Below are 19,276 nucleotides of genomic sequence, written 5' to 3'. Positions count from 1 at the left end.
TTGCAAATGTAGTCACATGTCTGAACAGTTTCTCAATGGGATTTGAAGCTTGTGCTTCATCTGTTCATGGGTCCTCCCTTCCAGCCTTGGATTCTTGTAGTGTTCTGTCCATAGGGATGCTTGTCTCTTACAGCTGTTGTCCAGGAGCCTTTCATGGCTTATACCCATTATCAAGAATGGGACTTCTGTATGCTCTGCTCACCTGCCAAGAGGTTTTGTGCTGGAACTTTTGTCTTAACCAGAAGGTTCTGGCTGCTAGTGTGCAGTCTGTACTTCATACCCTTTAATGACTAGGAAAGCTCTTTCCTTTTATCTTTACAGGTCCAGGCCCTTTCAGAAATCTCCCTGGTTGTCTCCACTACTGGGAGAATTTTGTAATTCCCATATAACACCTACCTAAATGAAACTCCATTTGTATGCTGACATGGTATTTAAACAGCGATATTAAACTGACACTGGTCAGAAGTCATTCTACAAGAGCTCAGGTAACCTTGGTACTTCTCTGCAGTGTTTCTGTTCAGGATAGTTGCCAGTTCTGCTCAACACCTTCACATAACATGATGACTGAAGCATTCAGCGCTGCTGCAGCCTTCCATAGTCATGCTACAGTTATAGCTTAACAGAGCCTATACTGAGTGTTTTTTGTCAGGGCAACTGGAGTTGCCCACTTTAGAACGTACGTGTGGATCCTCTCTTAAAGAAAGGAAGGCTACATTCCAGTAACAGGTGTTCTTTGAGACACAGTCCACCCTGTACATTCGTATACCCCCCTCTTTACCTTTTCTTAGGCTTGTCTTTGTCCAATTAACTGGAAAAAAAAAATTGAAAAGTAGAGACATTTTTCTCCCTGCTTTTTTGGCACACTGTGTATCAGGATTGGAAGGTTGAATGGAAGATCTTGACAGGTAATGCAAACAGAAAATTAGTGGGGGTGTCACTTAGTAGGATATGTTTACAATATAGCAGTATTTCTTCACGAATACTATTACTGTTAAGTAACTTTTCTGGTAATTCACAGATTCAGGTGAACAACTGTTCAGGTTTTATGGTGAGAGGTAGAAGTTTCTTTAAAATGTAATAAGTACTGTTTTTTGAGTGAAAAACAGGTTTGAGTTAAAACAGGTATGGCAATTACGTACATTTCTTATTTATATAGAGGAAATGGCTACATATCTACGTTATGTAAGAAGGCTAGATTTTTTTGAAAAGCCGGACTATGACTACTTAAGAAAGCTCTTCACAGACTTACTTGATCGGAAAGGCTATATGTTTGATTATGAATATGACTGGATTGGCAAACAGTTGGTGAGTACAATTAAGCTATTAGAAATGTCCTGGGGTTTTTTGTGTGATCAGTTTTGAGCCAGTGTTAGTCTTCAGTTTCAGAATACGTGCGCATCTCATGACAGATACTAGAGTTGTGAACAGCTGCTATTACAAATACAAACCTGTTTTCAGATGCATTTTCAAAATCTTTTGGCTTGAGATGTTTCATATTAAGTCTCTTTCCAAACACGTACTCACAATATCAAAGTAAATCTCAGCTCAATCCAAAATGAGGTTGTAGGAATTCAGACTAGTTTTTGAGTTGAAGGAGTTTAAAACTTTGCAGGTGATTATCATTATTGCATGTATTTTCTTGCTCTGGGGACTTTCTTGCTCCCAGTATTTTTTAAATATCTGGAGTGTATGATATGCAGATGCAGAGATGCAGAGAAGTGATTGCTGTACATTCTATCAGTTCATTACAAAGAAACTGTCTATACTTTATAAGCACTTCTAATGAAACATGGTGTAGGATATTAGTTTCCATCACAGTGCGTCTACATTTACAGAAAGTGCTGTGTTTATGTTGTTTAAAGAAAGGGTAGAAGATGAATTTTGCGGCACCTCACATTTTTCCTTGCTTCTTTTTAGTAAATGGGGAAGGGGTAGTGTAAGTTGGACAATTTCCAATTATACATTTTACCCTGAAGGTCCTTGTGTGACTCTGACAGAATCGTAGTATTTTATTGCTAAATCTTTTTTCAGTATTTACATTAAAAATTACTTTAAGCCTTTCTTCAGACTTTCATCAGAGTGTCCTAACTGCTAACTGCAGAAAATATCAGCCTAAAGTCTTTCAGAAAATTAATGTCTGATAATAGTCAGAACTGCTACTTCATGAAATTGTGTAAGTCTTGGTTTGACTTCTTTCTTTTTGTTATTGGTAGAGCTTTTGATTTAATTTTATATTTTTGGGTGATGGGAAACTGTCAGATTTGAAGATCAGTTTCTATTACAAACTGGTAACTTCTGGTAAGACTTAGAAGTTTATTTTTTTTACAAGTTACTACATATTATTTGTGTTTCTAGCCTACTCCAGTGGGTTCAATACATTCAGACCCTGCGCTGTCTTCAAACAGAGAAGCGTATCACCACAGAGATAAAATGCAACAATCCAAAAATCAGGTAAACTGCTCATGTAGGATTATCAGCATTACTTTGATTTTTGTCTAATGATTTGTGTTATGTTGTTACTTTTATTAGAACTCCAAAATAACATGACTCCAGGTTTTCTTTGTTTTTTCTTTGATTTAAGTAGGTCCTTGCTAATGTTTTTGTACATCTGTAGAGTTTAAAATGTCCTAAAAGGTTGCTTGTTTGATGCCATGATATAATGTACCTTATATCAGTAGTGAATTTTCTCTCTGCTGATACTTTTAATTTTTTTTAGTTCTCTGTTTTTAATCAATGTCTCTTCCCCGTATACTGTATCATCTATTGGGGTTCTAATATGTACGTATAACACTTTCACCTTTTTTTTTTTTAAACCAGGATAATGACCAAGGTGGTAAAAACTTTAGGAATTTAGATCTGTGTCCATTTACCTAAGCTAAGTTACAGGGTCTTGGTGGACTTTGTTTCTTATTAGGAATTTTGAGTGTTAGCTACTTTACTTCTTTATGAAAATGTATGTGTAGGCATATGTACATATGCAGATAATGTTGATGTAAAATCTATATAGGAATTGAGTATGTAGTACTTCTGTGCTTTTCAGAAATAATATATAATAATGCATGAATTGTTTATTTTTTTAATTTTTATTTCTTCTTTTGCATATGTTCCTAATGCATTAAAAAATGATAGTCCACAGACCATAGGGCAGCTTGGGACCCACAGCAAGCCAATCCACATCATTTGAGGGCTCACCTAGCAGCTGACAGACATGGTGGCTCTGTACAGGTATTTTCTGCTTCTTTGCATGACTTAATCAGTCATTTTGCATTATGTAACACTAGTTTCCCATAGTGCATGACATGATTCCTGTTTTCATATTAAGCTCACTTTCCAATAATGTTCAGAGTGTTCCTATTATTCCCCACTTCGCAATTGCCAAACTGAAATTAAAACAGGTGCAGAAAACTATGGATCTTTTTGTATGTGGAATTTCTGCGATGTGTTTTTTAGTGAAAACCTAAACCAATGGAACTATCTCTTTTTTGAGGGAATATACACTTACATCAGTTCAGGCAACTGAAGTTTATACATTTGATGTATCATTTACTTGTATTAGCAACTACAACACTGTTGACTGAATTCAGTGTTGTTCAAGTCATGGTTCTTGTTCCTTAAGCAAACTTCAAATGAAAGTCTTAAGTAGTGATTTTTGCTTAAACTTTACTACTTTTGTTCAAACAATAGTTGGCTAGAAGAATGTTTCCCAGGGCAGTACTTCACACTTCTCAGTGGAAAAGTGAATAGAAAACAACAATTTTTCCTTTATTATTACTTTATTTCGTCTTCAAAGAGCTTTCTTTTTACTGGTTTGCTCTTGATTTTGCTTTTTAGTGTCTTGCTCTTTCACTATATGTAGGGGTGAGATGGTTGGGATAACACATAAGGAAGTCTAAATTTAATGTAGAAGGTTGCGAAGTCTATATGAAGTTTTGAGCATTCAGTCCGAAATGAAAATAATTTACCTTTGTAAAGTGTTATCTGGGGAAAAAAGCTATTTTTTTTGTCTGCTGCACTTTTGATTCTGACAACCTAAGTTACGTATATTTCTTCTGAAGTTTTCTTTTGGAAAAAATTTGTCAATGCCTGAAAAAAAGTGAGAAGTTCAGGGTAAAGAAAACAGTGCTGTAGTTTCACCAGTGTGATAATTCCATACGTTCTTCAAATGCTTTGAAACTCGATTCAAACTTAACGTTCTCTAAATTCTGCTGCTTTAGAAACTACTGTCCTGTATCATGTAAGAAAAGCTAGTAGGTGATAATTATCACTATGCATCAAGAAAAGATATTAACAAATACTTTGAAAACTTTACCTGTATACTTAACTTGAATTGCAATAGCTCAATAACTCATTAACATCAGTTTTAAAGGTAGTAATTTATCTTTTGAGAACAGCATAGTAATGTGGAATTAAAATTGGATTTGAAATTGTATCTTCCAAAATTATTACATTCTTAAATATGTATTTTTCTAACCTAAAAAATAAATTAAAAAAAACTTGTTAAATTCTGGTTAGCAGAATTTTGAAGTTCTATATCATATCACTCTTTTGGCAATCATAGCTCTTAAGAAACCTTTTATTCTTTCTCAGGTAAAATGTAACATTTGCAAGAGATTTTATTTCACTGTAAATGTTAGATACACTTTGTGGGCAGGGAGAACATTTTGTAGGAAATATCAGTAGTATTCCTTTCTGTTAATATAATGTTCTTTCTTTTTTTCTCAAAGGATACGGACATTCTGAGTTCAGATCACTTAGATCAGTTGAGACTAAACAGCTGTCATGTAAAAAGAGCAGTGTGCAAAACTGCAGCCATTTGGTCTGTGTCTTTGAAGATAGTGTTGTACAGAGGGGTGTTTTCAAGCCAGCTTAATTTGGTTGCTTTTTAGTGTGGAGTGGTCATGCTTCCTCAGTAAGAGCACTTCTAAAACTACATAATATCTTGAGCTTTGTTTTGAAGTTTGTGCCCTTGACGGTTGTCAAATACCCCTTTGTTGTAGTGATACTAACTGAATCATGCTATTAAGTTGGACGATTAGCTAACTAGTTGTCGTGGTTTAGCCCCAGCCAGCAACTAAGCACCACTCAGCCGCTTGCTCACTCCCCCTACCCCGATGGGATGGGGGAGAGAATCAGAGGAGTAAGAGTAAAAAAACCACTCCTGGGTTGAGATAAGAACAGTTTAATAATTGAAATAAGGTAAAACGATAATAATAATATAATGATAATAATAACAATGATATACAAAGCAAGTGATGCACAATGCAATTGCTCACCACCCGCCGACCGATACCCAGACAGTTCCTGAGCAGTGATCGCTGCTCCCCGGCCAACCCCCGCCCCCCCCCCATTTATATACTGAGCATGACGTCATATGGTATGGAATAGCCCTTTGGTCAGTTTGGATCAACTATTCTGGCTGTGCCCCCTCCCAGTTTCTTGTGTACCTGGCAGAGCATGGGAAGCTGAAAAGTCCTTGACTAGCATAAGCAGTACTTAGCAACAACTAAAAACATCAGTGTGTTATCAACATTCTCCTACTAAATCCAAAACACAGCACTGTGCCTGCTACTAGGAAGAAAATTAACTCTATCCCAGCCGAAACCAGGACACTAGTTTAGCTGGATTCCTAGCTGCCCCCAAGAAGACAGGTTCTAGAAGTGCCACAGATAATTGTTCAGAGGAAGGTTGAGTCTAGGGTATGACATTAGAGTGGATTTATTTTTTCTATGACATCAGTCATTGCCAATCTTAGAGATGAGTTTTATGCTGAATTATCCATTTCTGCAAGGTATGAAAATCTGGCAGATAATTTTATTTTAAAGTCACAACAGAACGTTTTTTAGGTCATTGTTATTACAGTCATCTGTAATATTACTGCTGATGTCATCTCTGAGATCCTTTTGTAGAAGATTATTAAAATGCGTTACTGATTCTTCACTGTGACATTAAATTCAAGTGGACTGAATGTTGGTATGTGTGTATACGTATGTTAGTACATATTTTTATGCTCTTAGTAACAATGTTCAAGTGGGAAGTACTCAGGTTCTAAATAGTCTGTTCATTAATAGTAATCATTCTGTTTTCTGTATTAATTTAAGTTATCCCAGACCCTCTAGGCCTCTGTTAGGGATATGTTAATGTGTTTATTTATGTCTAATTTACTTGTAGCATCAGTTCATATTTAAAGTTCAAAAGCTATTAGCAAATTGAGTTGTAAAGGAAAGACCTCCAGAAATAGTTCACATACCTTCTTCCACTTTTCTCTATTCAGAATAAGATAAAAATGCTGTAGTATGGCAGTCCATCATTCTAGTTTGTGTAGCCTTATTAATGAGAGCAACTTGTAGCTCCCAACAATTCATTCAGCAACTTCCTGTGTCTTTATTTTTTCCAAAAGTCAGTTGTACAACACTGAATTGTTTCCTTCTCTGCATGAACTGCAAACTGCTTATGCACTCATAAAGACTGTACTGATCTGTTTATTACTTTTTCTCATCACTTACTAGCTGGTCTCCTTCCTCTTACTCTTTCGTTTTCCCATTTGGAAGTTCTTTAAAAGGAAGTTAGATTAAAAGATCGGGTTAAAGAGTTCCCAATGAAGTGCCATAGGTCTTGAAAGGTGCTTAGGAAATGCTTGGAAGGTTAGATGTTTGACGTAAGTAGTTTTGAGTTGCAAGACACTTCTCCTTCAAGAAGTCAAGATAGCAATGTGTTAGATGAAACAAATCAATTTCCTTAAGCTTTTGTGAATTTTTTTCATTCTTTTCTCTTAACTGGAAGCTTTTTGAAGGTAAAATACAGCATTCTGTAGTATCACTAGTGAATTGCTTAGGCATGAAGGCTGGCTTTGTTTTTTGGAAGAGTGGAGAATACAGTTACTGACATGACTAATGAAATGAAGGATTATTTTCTGTGTCTTTTTCAAATTTTTGCAATTCCTTATTGTGATTATAAGCATGAAAATCAGCAAAATATTTTGAGAGACTTTCTGACTGATTTTTTTGAACATAGCAAAGTTATTAAGCAAACTAAAAAGATTAGTTTACATACTAATCTGAAACAAAGCATGGGGCTATCCTTGAATATTTACTGTTACCATTTGGCGAATTGGTATTCAGGCTTAACTTTGTCTTAATACAACTGGTCCTTATCAAGCTTTTAAAGGACCGTGTATCTAAAACTAATGTTGTTCCACAATTAATATGTCTCATTATTAGGCAGTGGGTCTAGTATTTTAAGTTTGTTTGCCTTATGCCGCAGAGGGTAGCAAGAAACAGCCAATGTGACGGATATGCTTCTTTAGATATGTGCTCTTCAAATTAAACTTTTAAAGAACTGATTAAATTTGAAGGAACTACATTTAAGCCAGGGTAAGATCTGTTAACAAAATGCTTAGTTGTTTCAGGTTTTCAATTTAGTGGTTAATCTCCCACTTGTATATAGGTGAGTTAAACTTAGTTTAAAACATCAGTTTTCAGAAACATGATTCTGTAACCATTCATGGAAAAATGTTCATGTACTTCTTGTTAAATGAATTTTTAGGTGCTGCAAGACTGACTTCAATATCCGCATTTTTTCACTACAATCGTATACAGTTCTATTAAGAGATGAATTGTGCCTCCCATCTTTCATCGGGCTACTGAGGAAGTCCAGTCTAACTCCAGTCATAAGCAGAGAAATGAAATTAAAAGTTTCTCTTTCAGCACTGTTAGTTTTGTGTATAGGTTCTTCTCTCTCCTTTCCTAAAGTTTTAGCTTTCTGTGTGGATCCACTATGATGAATCTTCTATGCCTTATTTGTGGTACATCCTGGCTGCAGAATTTGTTGTACCACATCTTCAGTGCATAAGCTGTCTTCCAGGTGACGACTTCTTGTTCAATTTTGTTACATTGCCATATCTTTCTACCTGTGTTTTGATGATTTTTTAGATGATTGGCATGTAGTCTGAGAGAGAAAAGTCTTATGGTTGGTCTAACTTAAGCCTATATGCTCCAGGATCAGGAGTATACAAGTGTTAACACTGCTTCATTTACCCTGCATTATGTCTTTTACCAAATGTACTTTTTTGTCAGACTGAAAAATATTTTACTGATGTTACAGGGAATTAACTTCTGGCATTTTAAGTTATTTTAGCAAGGTACAGAACTTATGATTGTAAGATCATACAGTTGTAGTGTTACTGATAGTGGAACTGAAGCACTCTTGCCTGCCTCTTGCACTCCTTTAAATGAATCTTTGTTAGTTTTTTTGAAAAGATAAATATTTTTCTCTGTTGCAGGTGTATTAATTCTTGGTTCTTCATCTTACTGAGACTGTTCCTAGAGCTGTGTCCAGCAGTAGTAGAGTGAAAATCAGGGCATTTGTGATTCTGGAGAAGCATGACTGATGCTGGTTTTCGGACTACTAATATCCTTTGGTTCACTTATGCTTTCAGAGGTCACAACTCTTTCCAGAAAGATAACCTTCATTTTCCTCCCATCTAAACTAAGCCATGCAACACGCAGTTATACTTGATTGTATTTAGTTGTGTATTGTACATGTATATGGGAAGGACTGAGGTCTCTTTCTCCTTGATCTCTGTCTCTTTGATAGAGACCAACCAGATCGAGGCAGGACAGTCTTCTGCTATCTGGTGCAAAGGTTTCTACAAAGTTTGTGTTGAAGTTTCTTAGAGAAAACAGTTGTCTTAATAAAAAACACCCCTAGGACAAATGCTGTCTTGAAAAGAAAGACTTGTCCCATTAAAGGAAACCACGGTCAAGAAATACTATTCAGTTTTGAAGTCAGTTTGAAGAATTTCAAGAAAAGAATCGCCAAACAGCTTGTTACAGCTTCTCTGCTTCCTTTTTTATAAGTATATAAAGTGTTGGGAAACCCTGAAATAAGCTTTGTTCTTTGTTACCACATGGCAGTTCACTGACCCAGGCAGAAGACTGTTACTGCTTGTTTAAAGCTGAAGTCAGGTTAGTATGACTTTAACTGTGATTTAAAACAAACCTTTCATAAGCCAGGAGGTTTTTTGTTTTTGAGTTGCTCAAATCTTGCAGATATTCTTTCAAGAATTGCTAGAAGAGGTTCCAAAGAGACCAAAAGAGGGTTGTTGACAAAGACTGATAGGAACCATCCATGAATCTTGAACCAGAGTAGCAAACCTTTTCTTGCTGGTCTGCCTGCCTCTCCAAAATAGACTTCCTCTAGTGGTGATAGAAGGACAGACTACAAAAACATGCTTAGATACAGTTTTGTTCCTGTCAAAATGTTTTCACTTTCTCCTAACTTTTTTATCCATCAGAAGGGGAAGATGGATTTTCAACCTATTGTTGAAAAATAATATTCGTAACTTGATTATTAATGAAGGAAGGATTTTTAGATACCTACTTTGATATTTTCCAGTTCAAATGAAGAATGTGTATATGCTTGAGTTTGATCCCTTTTTTGAATCTGATGTCTGAGAAGACAGGGTGAACGATTGAATCGGCACTGCTGGGAAAGAAGTGTGAAGGAGAATGCCACATGAAAGCTCCATAAATGCTGGAGTTGGACAATGTGTTTGATATTTAAGTAAAAGTAATAAATGTTTTCTTTTGCTTTTTGTAGGAAAAGAGAGGAAAATAGGAGTTCATGCAAATACATGTGCAAACTGTCACCTGTTCTTTACAGCAGTCAGGAATCCTAAGGTGTATGGGTTTGCTTCCCATCCAGAATGGGGCATATACCAGTCATCTTGTTGCTTGATGTACCCTACCCTTACTTGAGTAAACTGAAGACAAAGGCTTCTGTTTCTGGTCAACTGTTGTTACTAAACCATGAGAACATATCTAAGGATCTCTTTAAAGTTATTTTTAAGTCTAGATCATGGAGCAGAAATCCTGAATGATTAGGACTGCAGGCAAGGTTGACTACAATCTTAACTGGGTGGCATTGCTTTCTATGGATTAGTGCAGCCTGTAGTTGTGATTACGTAGTTATGATTTGGATCCTGTGGATTCAAAACTCATTTGGTGGACAAATTGAGCCAATTTTTTGACCCTTAGATTTTCATGAATGATCCTGTCTTACTTAGCAAGTACTTCCCATGCAAACACCATATGTTTCTGCTCTGCTTATCACTGTTACAACTGGATATTTCACAAGAAGCAATGAAATTATGTGCACAGTAAGATACCTGGTGAGATGGTTGGGATCATACTACTTCCCCTTACCACTAAATATGGCAACAAATATTAAGATACTTGTAAAAAAAAATCTACTAACCCAGGGTGTTTAGCTTAAGATGCCTGACCCACCATCTTGTGATTTGCTAAAGCACAGTTCCTACCTATTTCCGTCACTGAATGTTTGGTGCTTCTCCCATACCCAATTATATGAAGCTAAGCTTAAACCACCTGGTTGAAAATCCACTGACTTACCTGTCAACACAGAATCAAGTCCAATCTCCCAGAATTCCTTCAGTTATATTGACCAAAATTTAAGTAGACTCTTGCAATCTCAGACATCTTTCCTTTTGTTTTGTTTTTGGGCTGCAGGATTTTTTGGCAGTTTGGTTCCTATTTTAGTGAAACTCAATAAATAGATGAGCTATAATTCCTACATTAAGAGGAGAGCTTGGAAGGCTGAGGGGAATAGTAACATTATAATGATGACTTTCCTTCCTTCTGCTTTCTTCTACTTGAATCTCTGACCTTCAGGCAACAGCTAGTAAGAATCTTGAACTATGAACTACTGTTGGTCCACTTTCCTGTAGCTGATCATGTTTTACAGATGCTTTCTGCAGGCTCTGATATTATTTGGCCAGAACCATATTTTTGTGCAGTGTTGCTTGGCCAAACATTTGCTGGTGCTTTGTAGCTAGTAGACCTCTTGATACTTTAATGGTGGGTCAGTTAGCGCTGTCAGCTGCCCTGACCAGATAGGCTCCTGTCTATATCCAGTTAACCATCTTCCTGGTAGATTTTGTGAGGTGAATAAGGAAGAGGCCTGCTGGAATAGCTCCATTTGTCACGCAGGAAAGCTGACAGGAACTGAGAGAGAAAATAGTGGATTCCATTTGGTTTAAAGTCAAAACAAACATTCCCAGAGAACCAGAGCAGTCCCGGTGGCTCAAGAATTTACAAAGGAATTTAGGAGTAAATTAATGGGAATGAAGATGAATCTTATTTTATTTTTTGACGGCGGTGTTCTTGTGCTCTAACAGTGTAAACCAAACACTACCTACACTCTTAGGTCTAGAGAATGTCTTCAGTTTTCCCCTCTTCTGGTGAGTACTCTTTGAGATAGAAATGAAGCAAACTAAGGAGCTTAAAACCCCTTAGTTTAATACACTGAAGTAGTAGATAGGATAAGACTGACTGAATTGATATCAGGAAATGGATTAGTGCCTTCCCTTAAGGCTCTGAAGAGACATGAGGCAGATCAAACCTGATCAACAGAATTGCTTTGGTTAGTCCACTCACTTTGACTCTGTCATGTAGATGTCAGTTCCTCTAGTAGATAGGAAAGAAAAATGACAGGAGCGCAGGGATGCAGGAGTAAAACCTGGAAAAGATACTGTTATTGGAATAAAAAGAATTATGGAATTAACAAAAATTACTGATTTTTGAAGATGTATTGTAACTTTAGGAATTGACAAATATATGTCTGGCATTAGCATAATTTCAGGTATTTCTGGTGATTTCAGGTAGTAAGCTCAACAAATGGAGAACTGAACACAGATGACCCAACTGCAGGCCGTTCAAATGCACCCATCACAGCTCCTGCAGAAGTAGAAGTAATGGATGAAACTAAGTATGTCCATATTCTTATGTTCTCTGGATCTTGTGTGCTCAGCTGCTTCAACTTTTTTCTTGTATAACTATTAAAAAAATACTGTCTAAACTGAATAGTCACTGTTGAGGGGCAAAACTATAGTGCTATACTTAATTTTGGCTTTAAATATTTAAATAATAGATTTTCTAAAGCTTGTGCTTTTTAGGCTAAGCTCTCAATAACACATCTCTCTATACTACAGAAGTGCATGCATTTTTGATATTTCAACTAATTTTGAAATATTTATTTTAAGATAGTGTTCTGACTACCAAAAATTGTATATGAAAGATGTAAAATTCTTCCTCGGTGTGGCATTCTGATTCTCTTTTCCCTTACTCTCTTTCTGTATAGCTGCCAGAAAGTGTTGAACATGTGGTGAGTTCTTCAGCTCAGACAGGCAGAAATAGCCCTAAGGGTTTTGTTTGTATTATATGGTTTAAAACTAATTTCAGAGAACTTTAAAATAACAAGTCCATTTGGAAATCACAAAATATGTTTTAATATTGTGAAACAATTTACTGTTTTTACAAACAGCCACCTTCAGGAGCTATTTTGCCTGCTTTAAAGCTTGCTTGCTTTTAAGTTGTGTAGTCTGTGGTGTACTTTATTTAATCCTTCTTAGTGGGTAGCAGAATTTTTTTTTTTATTAATTGCTATCCTGGTTTTGGGGGGGGAAACATTCTTTTCAGATGTTGTAGCATTCAGTTAGTATTTTAACATCTAGAAAATAACTCACTTGTATGAACAAGTAATAAATGCTAGCAAATGTTTGAACTTTGCCCATTATCTCTGTAAATGTAGTATTTACCAGAGTATTAGTCGTTGACAGCCTGCTAACTGATTACTAAAACATAACTTCAGAGTTTCTTAAAGTTACAGTGTAATGAAATGGGAAAATATTAAGGTCTGTTAATATGGGATGGACAACTAATGTATATATATTTGAGTAGTAAAGTCAGACTTCCACAACAGTACAGAAAAATATTCTTGATAGCTAAAGGCAGTATAACTTTCAACATGTTTTCTTTAATAATTGTGCTTGGAATAGGATTTTACAAGGGTATGGATCTAGTTTATTATCAAATAGAGGCACTCAAGTGTGAAGGATACATTAGTAGCAGAAAAATCTAGTAAGCATTCCTTAATAGCAAGAAGTTTTCTAGGGGCCATTTTCCTAACTTTTAGGTAAGGGGAAATTTCTCAAAGTACAAATTTTTCTTGAAGTGATCATTCCACAGGTTCTGGTTTTGGTATGTAAGATTTATGTGCATGTGTAGTTAAAAATTGTGAACGGAGGTTTCTGTTGTGCTGCACTTGTGCACTGGCTTTCTGTGAGCACTGAGAAGACCAGTTCTTTATCTGCCATCTTTGCAGCATACTATATCATTATTTTTCTGGCAAGAATTCAATTTTCTTATATATACTTAAAAAAAAACCACAAAAAACCCCACACCCTAAAGAGCAAGGATGTTGATAGGCTACAGATAGAGAAATTCCCTATTCCCTCCCTTTGGATAAGTGCAGTGATAACCTTCCTTATGTCCAGTTTATGCACACACAGGAAAAGATTACATTTCTAAAGTTTTTGGATAGTGCTTAGCCCAATTAAACCTATGCTTAGTTATCTACAGAAAGAGAATTCTCAGAAGCCAAGGCACTGCAGCTGCTTTAAAAGTGTAGAAGTTAATTTCCTCTGATACCAGTAATTGATGGACAAAAACACTATCCTTGACCTTTTTGGCCAAGTCTTTACTGGTTTTGTTACAGGCAGAATATCTAGTCTCAATATTCTACTCCTTAGATTAATCTTCTTTTTCAATATGAAACCCACAAAAGAGTTTTCCAGCGGTGTCGATTTAAACTGCAGTTTTCTTGCTTACTTTTTTGGGGGGTAGAAGTTGTTTTATATTTTGGCAGTAATTAAAGCAACACACATGCACACACCCCTTCCCCCCACCCCCCCAGCATTGCTATCAGACATCAATGTGTAGGTATACATCTTTTCTCAGTAACAATACTTTAGAAGGTTTAGGTGATTTTACATTTTAATACGTTAGTTATGAGCTTAATATCAACAGGTGTTGAGATGTTTAAACGCCCATTTATAGATTTTACACTGCTGAAGGGTGTAAGGAAATGCAAGTATCAGTATCTTTCATGTCTGTGATGTAGACATTTTTGTTTTTAAGGAGGCATTGTTTTATCAAAAGACTCTCACTTTGTGCGTCTTTGATAATCTTTTCTTCATCTGAAAATGTGAACAAAGTTAACATCTCTTGCTGATATCTTCTGTTTGTAACATTTCCCCATACTCTGAGGAGACAAACTTGAATATTTTTTACAAACACTTCATTCTTTGTTCTGCATGTTGTCATAGTTTTTGAAGTTTAGCATGACTATATCTTGGTTTAAAAGATTGAAGAAAGGGTGCCCTATCTTGTGTGATTTTAACTATGAACACAAATATTGTTTAGCTGAATAATAGATCTTCTGTTACCATTTCAGTGGGATGCTGTAAATCAGAAAGGATAAGGATTTTTTTTCAGGAAGCAGTTTATTGTTTTAGGATGTTCATCCAACACTTCTGTTGTTTATGTTTATGTACTCACATGCAGTATATATTCTAAATCTTATGCCTTGTCATCTTCATGCTCCTCAGCTGTTGCTGTGCAGCAAGCATGACTTAGCAGTGGGTATTGGGTTTTGGGTGGGTTTTTTGTTTTTTGGGGGGGTTGTTATGGTGTTTTTTTTGTTTGGGTGTTTTTATTTTGTTTGTGTTTTGCGTTTGGGGTGGGGTTTTTTTGGTGGGGTTTTTGGGGTTTTTTTTTTTTTTTTTTTTTTGAGAAGTAGCTTTCAGCCCTATTTTAGTTGTTACTGGAGTTGTAAAGCAGGGAGAAAACTAAACTGATCGCTGTTCTGCCCTGGCACTTGTAGATCTTATCTTCTACAGATGGTCCTCCAGTTATCACTGAGTAATTAGCCTTTCTTTTCTTAACTCTGCTAGCCATCAGAAGAGTTGCTTCTATGAAGCGTGTGTAATTTGCATAACCAAAAGACTCTGCCACAGGAGGACAGAGAAGGACAAATAGGAAAAGATGATGTGATCTGTCCTTTTTGCATCTTGCATTCCTTTTGCCACTTTAAACACCTGTTACTAATCCTGTGGTAAAGTGCTGCCACATGCTGGATGACAAGTATAAAAACACAGCTATCTAAACACAAATGACAAGTGAAGTTGCTTTGGCATGTTGTGCCAAGGGACTGCTCAAGTGGCACAGGGAAGGGTATTTAACAGAAAAAAGGTATCATAATGTTTTAAGTGGGACAAGAAATGTTCGTAGGCATAATACTGAGATTACTACCTTAGGTAATATCTCAAAGGTCACTTCAGGTTGTACAGGAAAAGTTGTTTCTTGAGTTTCATAAAACAGTATTATACTGCCTGATATAGAGATGTTTTATATGCTACAGAGAAAGAGGTTAGCAGTGATTAAATGCTTTCTTTAAAAAGAAAAAAGTTCCTTTCCTAGAATTAGAAATTTTCAAAGCATATCTATTCTTATGCATTTTGCAAGTGTATTGAATTATACGATGAATTTGTGGTTTAATACTCATTAATAATGTCCCTATCTGTAGCTTTAAATATGGCTTCAAGCAGTGGTTTATATATATATAAAAAAGTGATAATGACACCCTCTAGTGACAATATGCTTAAGAACATGTCTGCATTTCTATTATAAATTATACTCTTCAAGAGACTATGCACTATGGATCTCTAATTTCAGGGTTGCATTTCTTTCATAAAGTTTATTATCAGGCAATGTAGTCTGACCTGTCTTACTCCCATGTAAATATGCATATATTTTAAAATGACATTTATTTGGCCTTAGAAGGTTTAACAGGTCTAGCATTTCTAGACTGATAAATATACATTTCAGTAAGTTTCCAAGCCAGTCCTGTCATTTACAATGCTCTGTGGAATTTCATTCCTTTAATACTTTTTAGATATATTATATATTAATACGGGATTTATTTTCCAAAACCAAGTAAGTCTTCAACATTTTGTGAAATTCCCTGAACTAGAACACAGTTGAGTCATTCTTATAATAAAGCTCTTATAAAAGAGCTAAAAATAGAAATAATACTCTTTGTAATAGTGTTAGGCAACCTCCAGAAGACCATTAAAAAAAGTGGTTTACGCTGGTTAAAGATAGAACTCTTGAATTCCGCATTGCATGGTGCCTTTCCTTGGTTGACAGAGAAGTAGCAAACCAAATAGGCTATGGAGAAGGAATAAAAGACAGTGCAATTTGCAGCAAGGATGGGTTAAAATTTTCTGAGAAGGAAAGCACAAAAAGTATCCTTGAATTACACAGAGGATCCAAGCAGTCTTAAACATTTAGGAAGTGTGATCTGCTGTTCCTTGAGACATAAGCAAAACCTAGTTAAACAGTGAAGAGTTAAAATTCTAGATTGTTTTTCTAGAATGTAAGTCATCTGCCACACTTTCATCTTCCTACAGTTACTTATGTAACCTGTGTTCTGTATATACTAAAATTATGAATCGAGACAGAATTTTTCTGTAAGCTTTCTTTGAGGCCTTCTAGTCTGAAACAGGTATGAAAGTGATTTACCATCTCAGTCCAAGGTAGCATTTCATCATTTAGAGATTCATAGGATAATTCATGTTGAAAGGGAAGGACTACTGTAAAATGCTTTGTTTTGATATGATGATTGTTGTATATACATACATAAAATACTTGGGAAAAGATTGGGGTGAAAGAAGGATTAAACTAAATTGGACTCCATCCCTCTGCATATGAATTCAAAGCTTAAGTGATAATGGATGTTAGTGGTTGTAGACAGATGCTAAGAAAAAGGATCGTAGTTACAGGGAAATTTCAGTTGCAATTGGTGGCTACTAGCCTTCAAAACCAATTATGTCTCTTTTAGAAGTACTTTAAAATTAATAAACACAGTATGATATTTCTGCTAGCTTTAAAAATATTTATCTGTGTAGTTTGCCCTATTGAATTTTAATTTTGGGCTTCTGGTCCATCAATAACCAGTGGGTTTTTTCTACTGAAACTTATGTAACTCTCAGAGTAGCTCTGGTCTGCCTCTGCCCAGTGCTACTTTTTCAGTGACTGAGCGACAGGGTGCCCTTGGATATTTTGAGAAGGTAACTTATGTCTCCCCTTACTTTCGATGGCGTTCTCACCCCTTGTAGAACCTTATTTTTAGACCCTTATTCTCTCTGGTTTTCAAATGCTTTCCCCATTTCCCATATTCCAAACTAAATCAGCAGGATTCCTTTTGAATTTTAGTGACATAAAATGCTTGGTGAACTTAAGGGCTTACTGATAGGCTATTGATGCAGTACACTTATATTTTCACTTCTGTTTTACTTCATAGTTTAAGAAAAACTCTTGAGTATATAGCATTGCAAGTGAGAATCAATAACCAAACTGCAGAACTCCAAGCTCTGTTAAGGTAGACAGCTTGTATGTTCACTTTTGATTGCAAATTGTGAATACTTTATTAAGTGGAAGCTTTAATTTTAAAGGTGGTGGTCAGGAGCTGGGAGTTGCTTAAATAAGGCTAACATTACATGCAAACAAAAAAGTTTTCTTCGTGTATTTGTTGCTTTCCTCTTTGGTTTATTTTCAAAAATACTTCCTGGACTTCTGCAGTCCTCCTCTGTATTATGTATCCAACTCACTCCAATTCTTTTTCCTTTTGCAGTGTTTTTTCAGCTACTTCCAGATTGTCTCTGTTTGTTAAGTGAAATTTTCAGTATTTGTCAATTTTAGTTTCCTTCATGTAGTATGCAGTAAAGCAGAAGAAGGCTGTCAGTATACTTTGATATACTTAAAGCTGTAATTTTTCTGTGTAGTCATCATCACAGCACTGAATCAGAACATTCATTATATTGTTCATGAACATTTTCTTCTGAAATATTTTGAGAATAGCCTTGGGGAAGGTCTTTCCAAATTCTGGTTGGCAAAGGAAGCTCAAATTGTTTTCTTGTATTTGCAACAGTAGTGTCTTAACTGCACAGTTCAGGTGACACAGTCTTAAGCTCAAACTTGTATTTCGCCTATTACCAGTTATTGTGAAAGAGTACTCAGATAACGGAACATTCCTTATTCTTACAGATGCATTTTTAAGCCATCCTATAATGCCCATGCTGTTGATACCCTCACACAATACCTCTAAACTGAATAGCTATTTTTATTAGAGCTTTTTTCATTTGATAGTTTTTCAAAAGAAAGGTGAAATGTGTCAAAAATATCTCTACTTCACTTTCTTTCACTAATAAATCAATCACCTGCAATACAGCTTAATGAGTTCCTTGGGGTGCTGACTATACCTGAACTATGTATTTCAAGTAAAACAAATACAGTAAGCAGAGTTTAGTTTGGTGATTTTATATCATATGTAATTCATGTTACACCTGCAGGTGCTGCTGTTTTTTCAAGCGGAGGAAAAGGAAAACCATTCAGCGCCACAAATGACTAGAACCAAGCAGAACATGGGAAATTGCTTATTTGTTCAACTGCTGTCTTGGGATCGTAAAAAAACCAAAAAAAAACCCACCCAAACAAAAAACAAAAATCCAAACCCCAAAACTCTGTAATGACTACACATTTTCCAAGGACTTCCTTAAAAACAGTGTCATGCCTGTGTGCTTTGATTTGGTTCTCCTGCATCCATCATTTATTTCTTCAATTCATCTATTGTGAAAGCTTTAAGGTTTTGTTAAGTACGAGTGCTTCTTTGACTGTCAACAAATGGACCAATGAAATGGTACAAATGAAGAGTATCTTCAGCAAACCTGAACTTGAAAAGTAGTTCTCCTGTCTTAGCAAGTACTAGCAGTGTCTTAGCTGAAGACAGATGTCATAAATCTGTTATTTGAGTTCGTAACAGCATATCAAAAGCAGTTTTGTTCAAAAATGCAGAAGAAAAATACAGATGCACAACCATATAGAAAAATAATAATAAAATCTTAAGATTTCTTTTCTTTCCTGACACCTGCATTGATTTTTTTTTTCCCTCCCTTATCTCCCAGTATTACTGGTGATACTGGAGTCAAATTGTATCAGCATTAACCCTGTCTGTGATATCATGGTACAGTCACTTTCTAGAAATACTGAGGCAGCTGATATAACTGTTGACAGTTGTCTAAATGCTGGTGATAGCAATGAACAGAAAGTATTTCCAGTAGCCACTGGGTTTTAAAACCTGCTTTCGTTATGCCTACAATGGAAATGTAGAAATGACAAGAGTGTTTGTACAAAGAATGCAGAAGTTTGTATAATTTAAGTTGTGCTTCTAGTAATGTTAGTAAGATTGAAATACCTTCAAAAGCAGATCTGCAGAGGAATTATAAAAGAAGAAATAAATGTAAATCTGGGTAAAGTGGGATAAGTATTAAAGCCTATATGTTCACTAAAGTAATTGATGA

General features: G+C 35.7%; 1 protein-coding gene across 2 annotated transcripts in view; it reads left to right on the top strand.

Moving 5' to 3' along the window:
• The window catches only part of CSNK1G3 (casein kinase 1 gamma 3), a 69,665-nt gene extending 51,326 nt beyond the window's left edge, over positions 1–18,339 (top strand). For both annotated transcript variants that reach the window (XM_075727041.1, XM_075727040.1), the window contains 6 exons: positions 1,157–1,305; positions 2,356–2,451; positions 3,130–3,225; positions 11,678–11,784; positions 12,157–12,180; positions 18,269–18,339. In XM_075727041.1, coding sequence (XP_075583156.1) covers positions 1,157–1,305; positions 2,356–2,451; positions 3,130–3,225; positions 11,678–11,784; positions 12,157–12,180; positions 18,269–18,323 — 527 coding nt within the window. In that variant the 3' untranslated portion in view covers positions 18,324–18,339. The remainder of the gene's footprint in view (positions 1–1,156; positions 1,306–2,355; positions 2,452–3,129; positions 3,226–11,677; positions 11,785–12,156; positions 12,181–18,268) is intronic.
• The last annotated feature ends 937 nt before the right edge of the window (positions 18,340–19,276 follow it).

This window comes from Pelecanus crispus, chromosome Z (assembly GCF_030463565.1).
Source record: "Pelecanus crispus isolate bPelCri1 chromosome Z, bPelCri1.pri, whole genome shotgun sequence".
In the NCBI taxonomy this organism is placed as follows: Eukaryota; Metazoa; Chordata; class Aves; order Pelecaniformes; family Pelecanidae; genus Pelecanus; species Pelecanus crispus.
The sequence above is the reverse complement of the archived record's forward strand: the minus strand, read 5'-3'. Positions and strand labels throughout refer to the sequence as shown.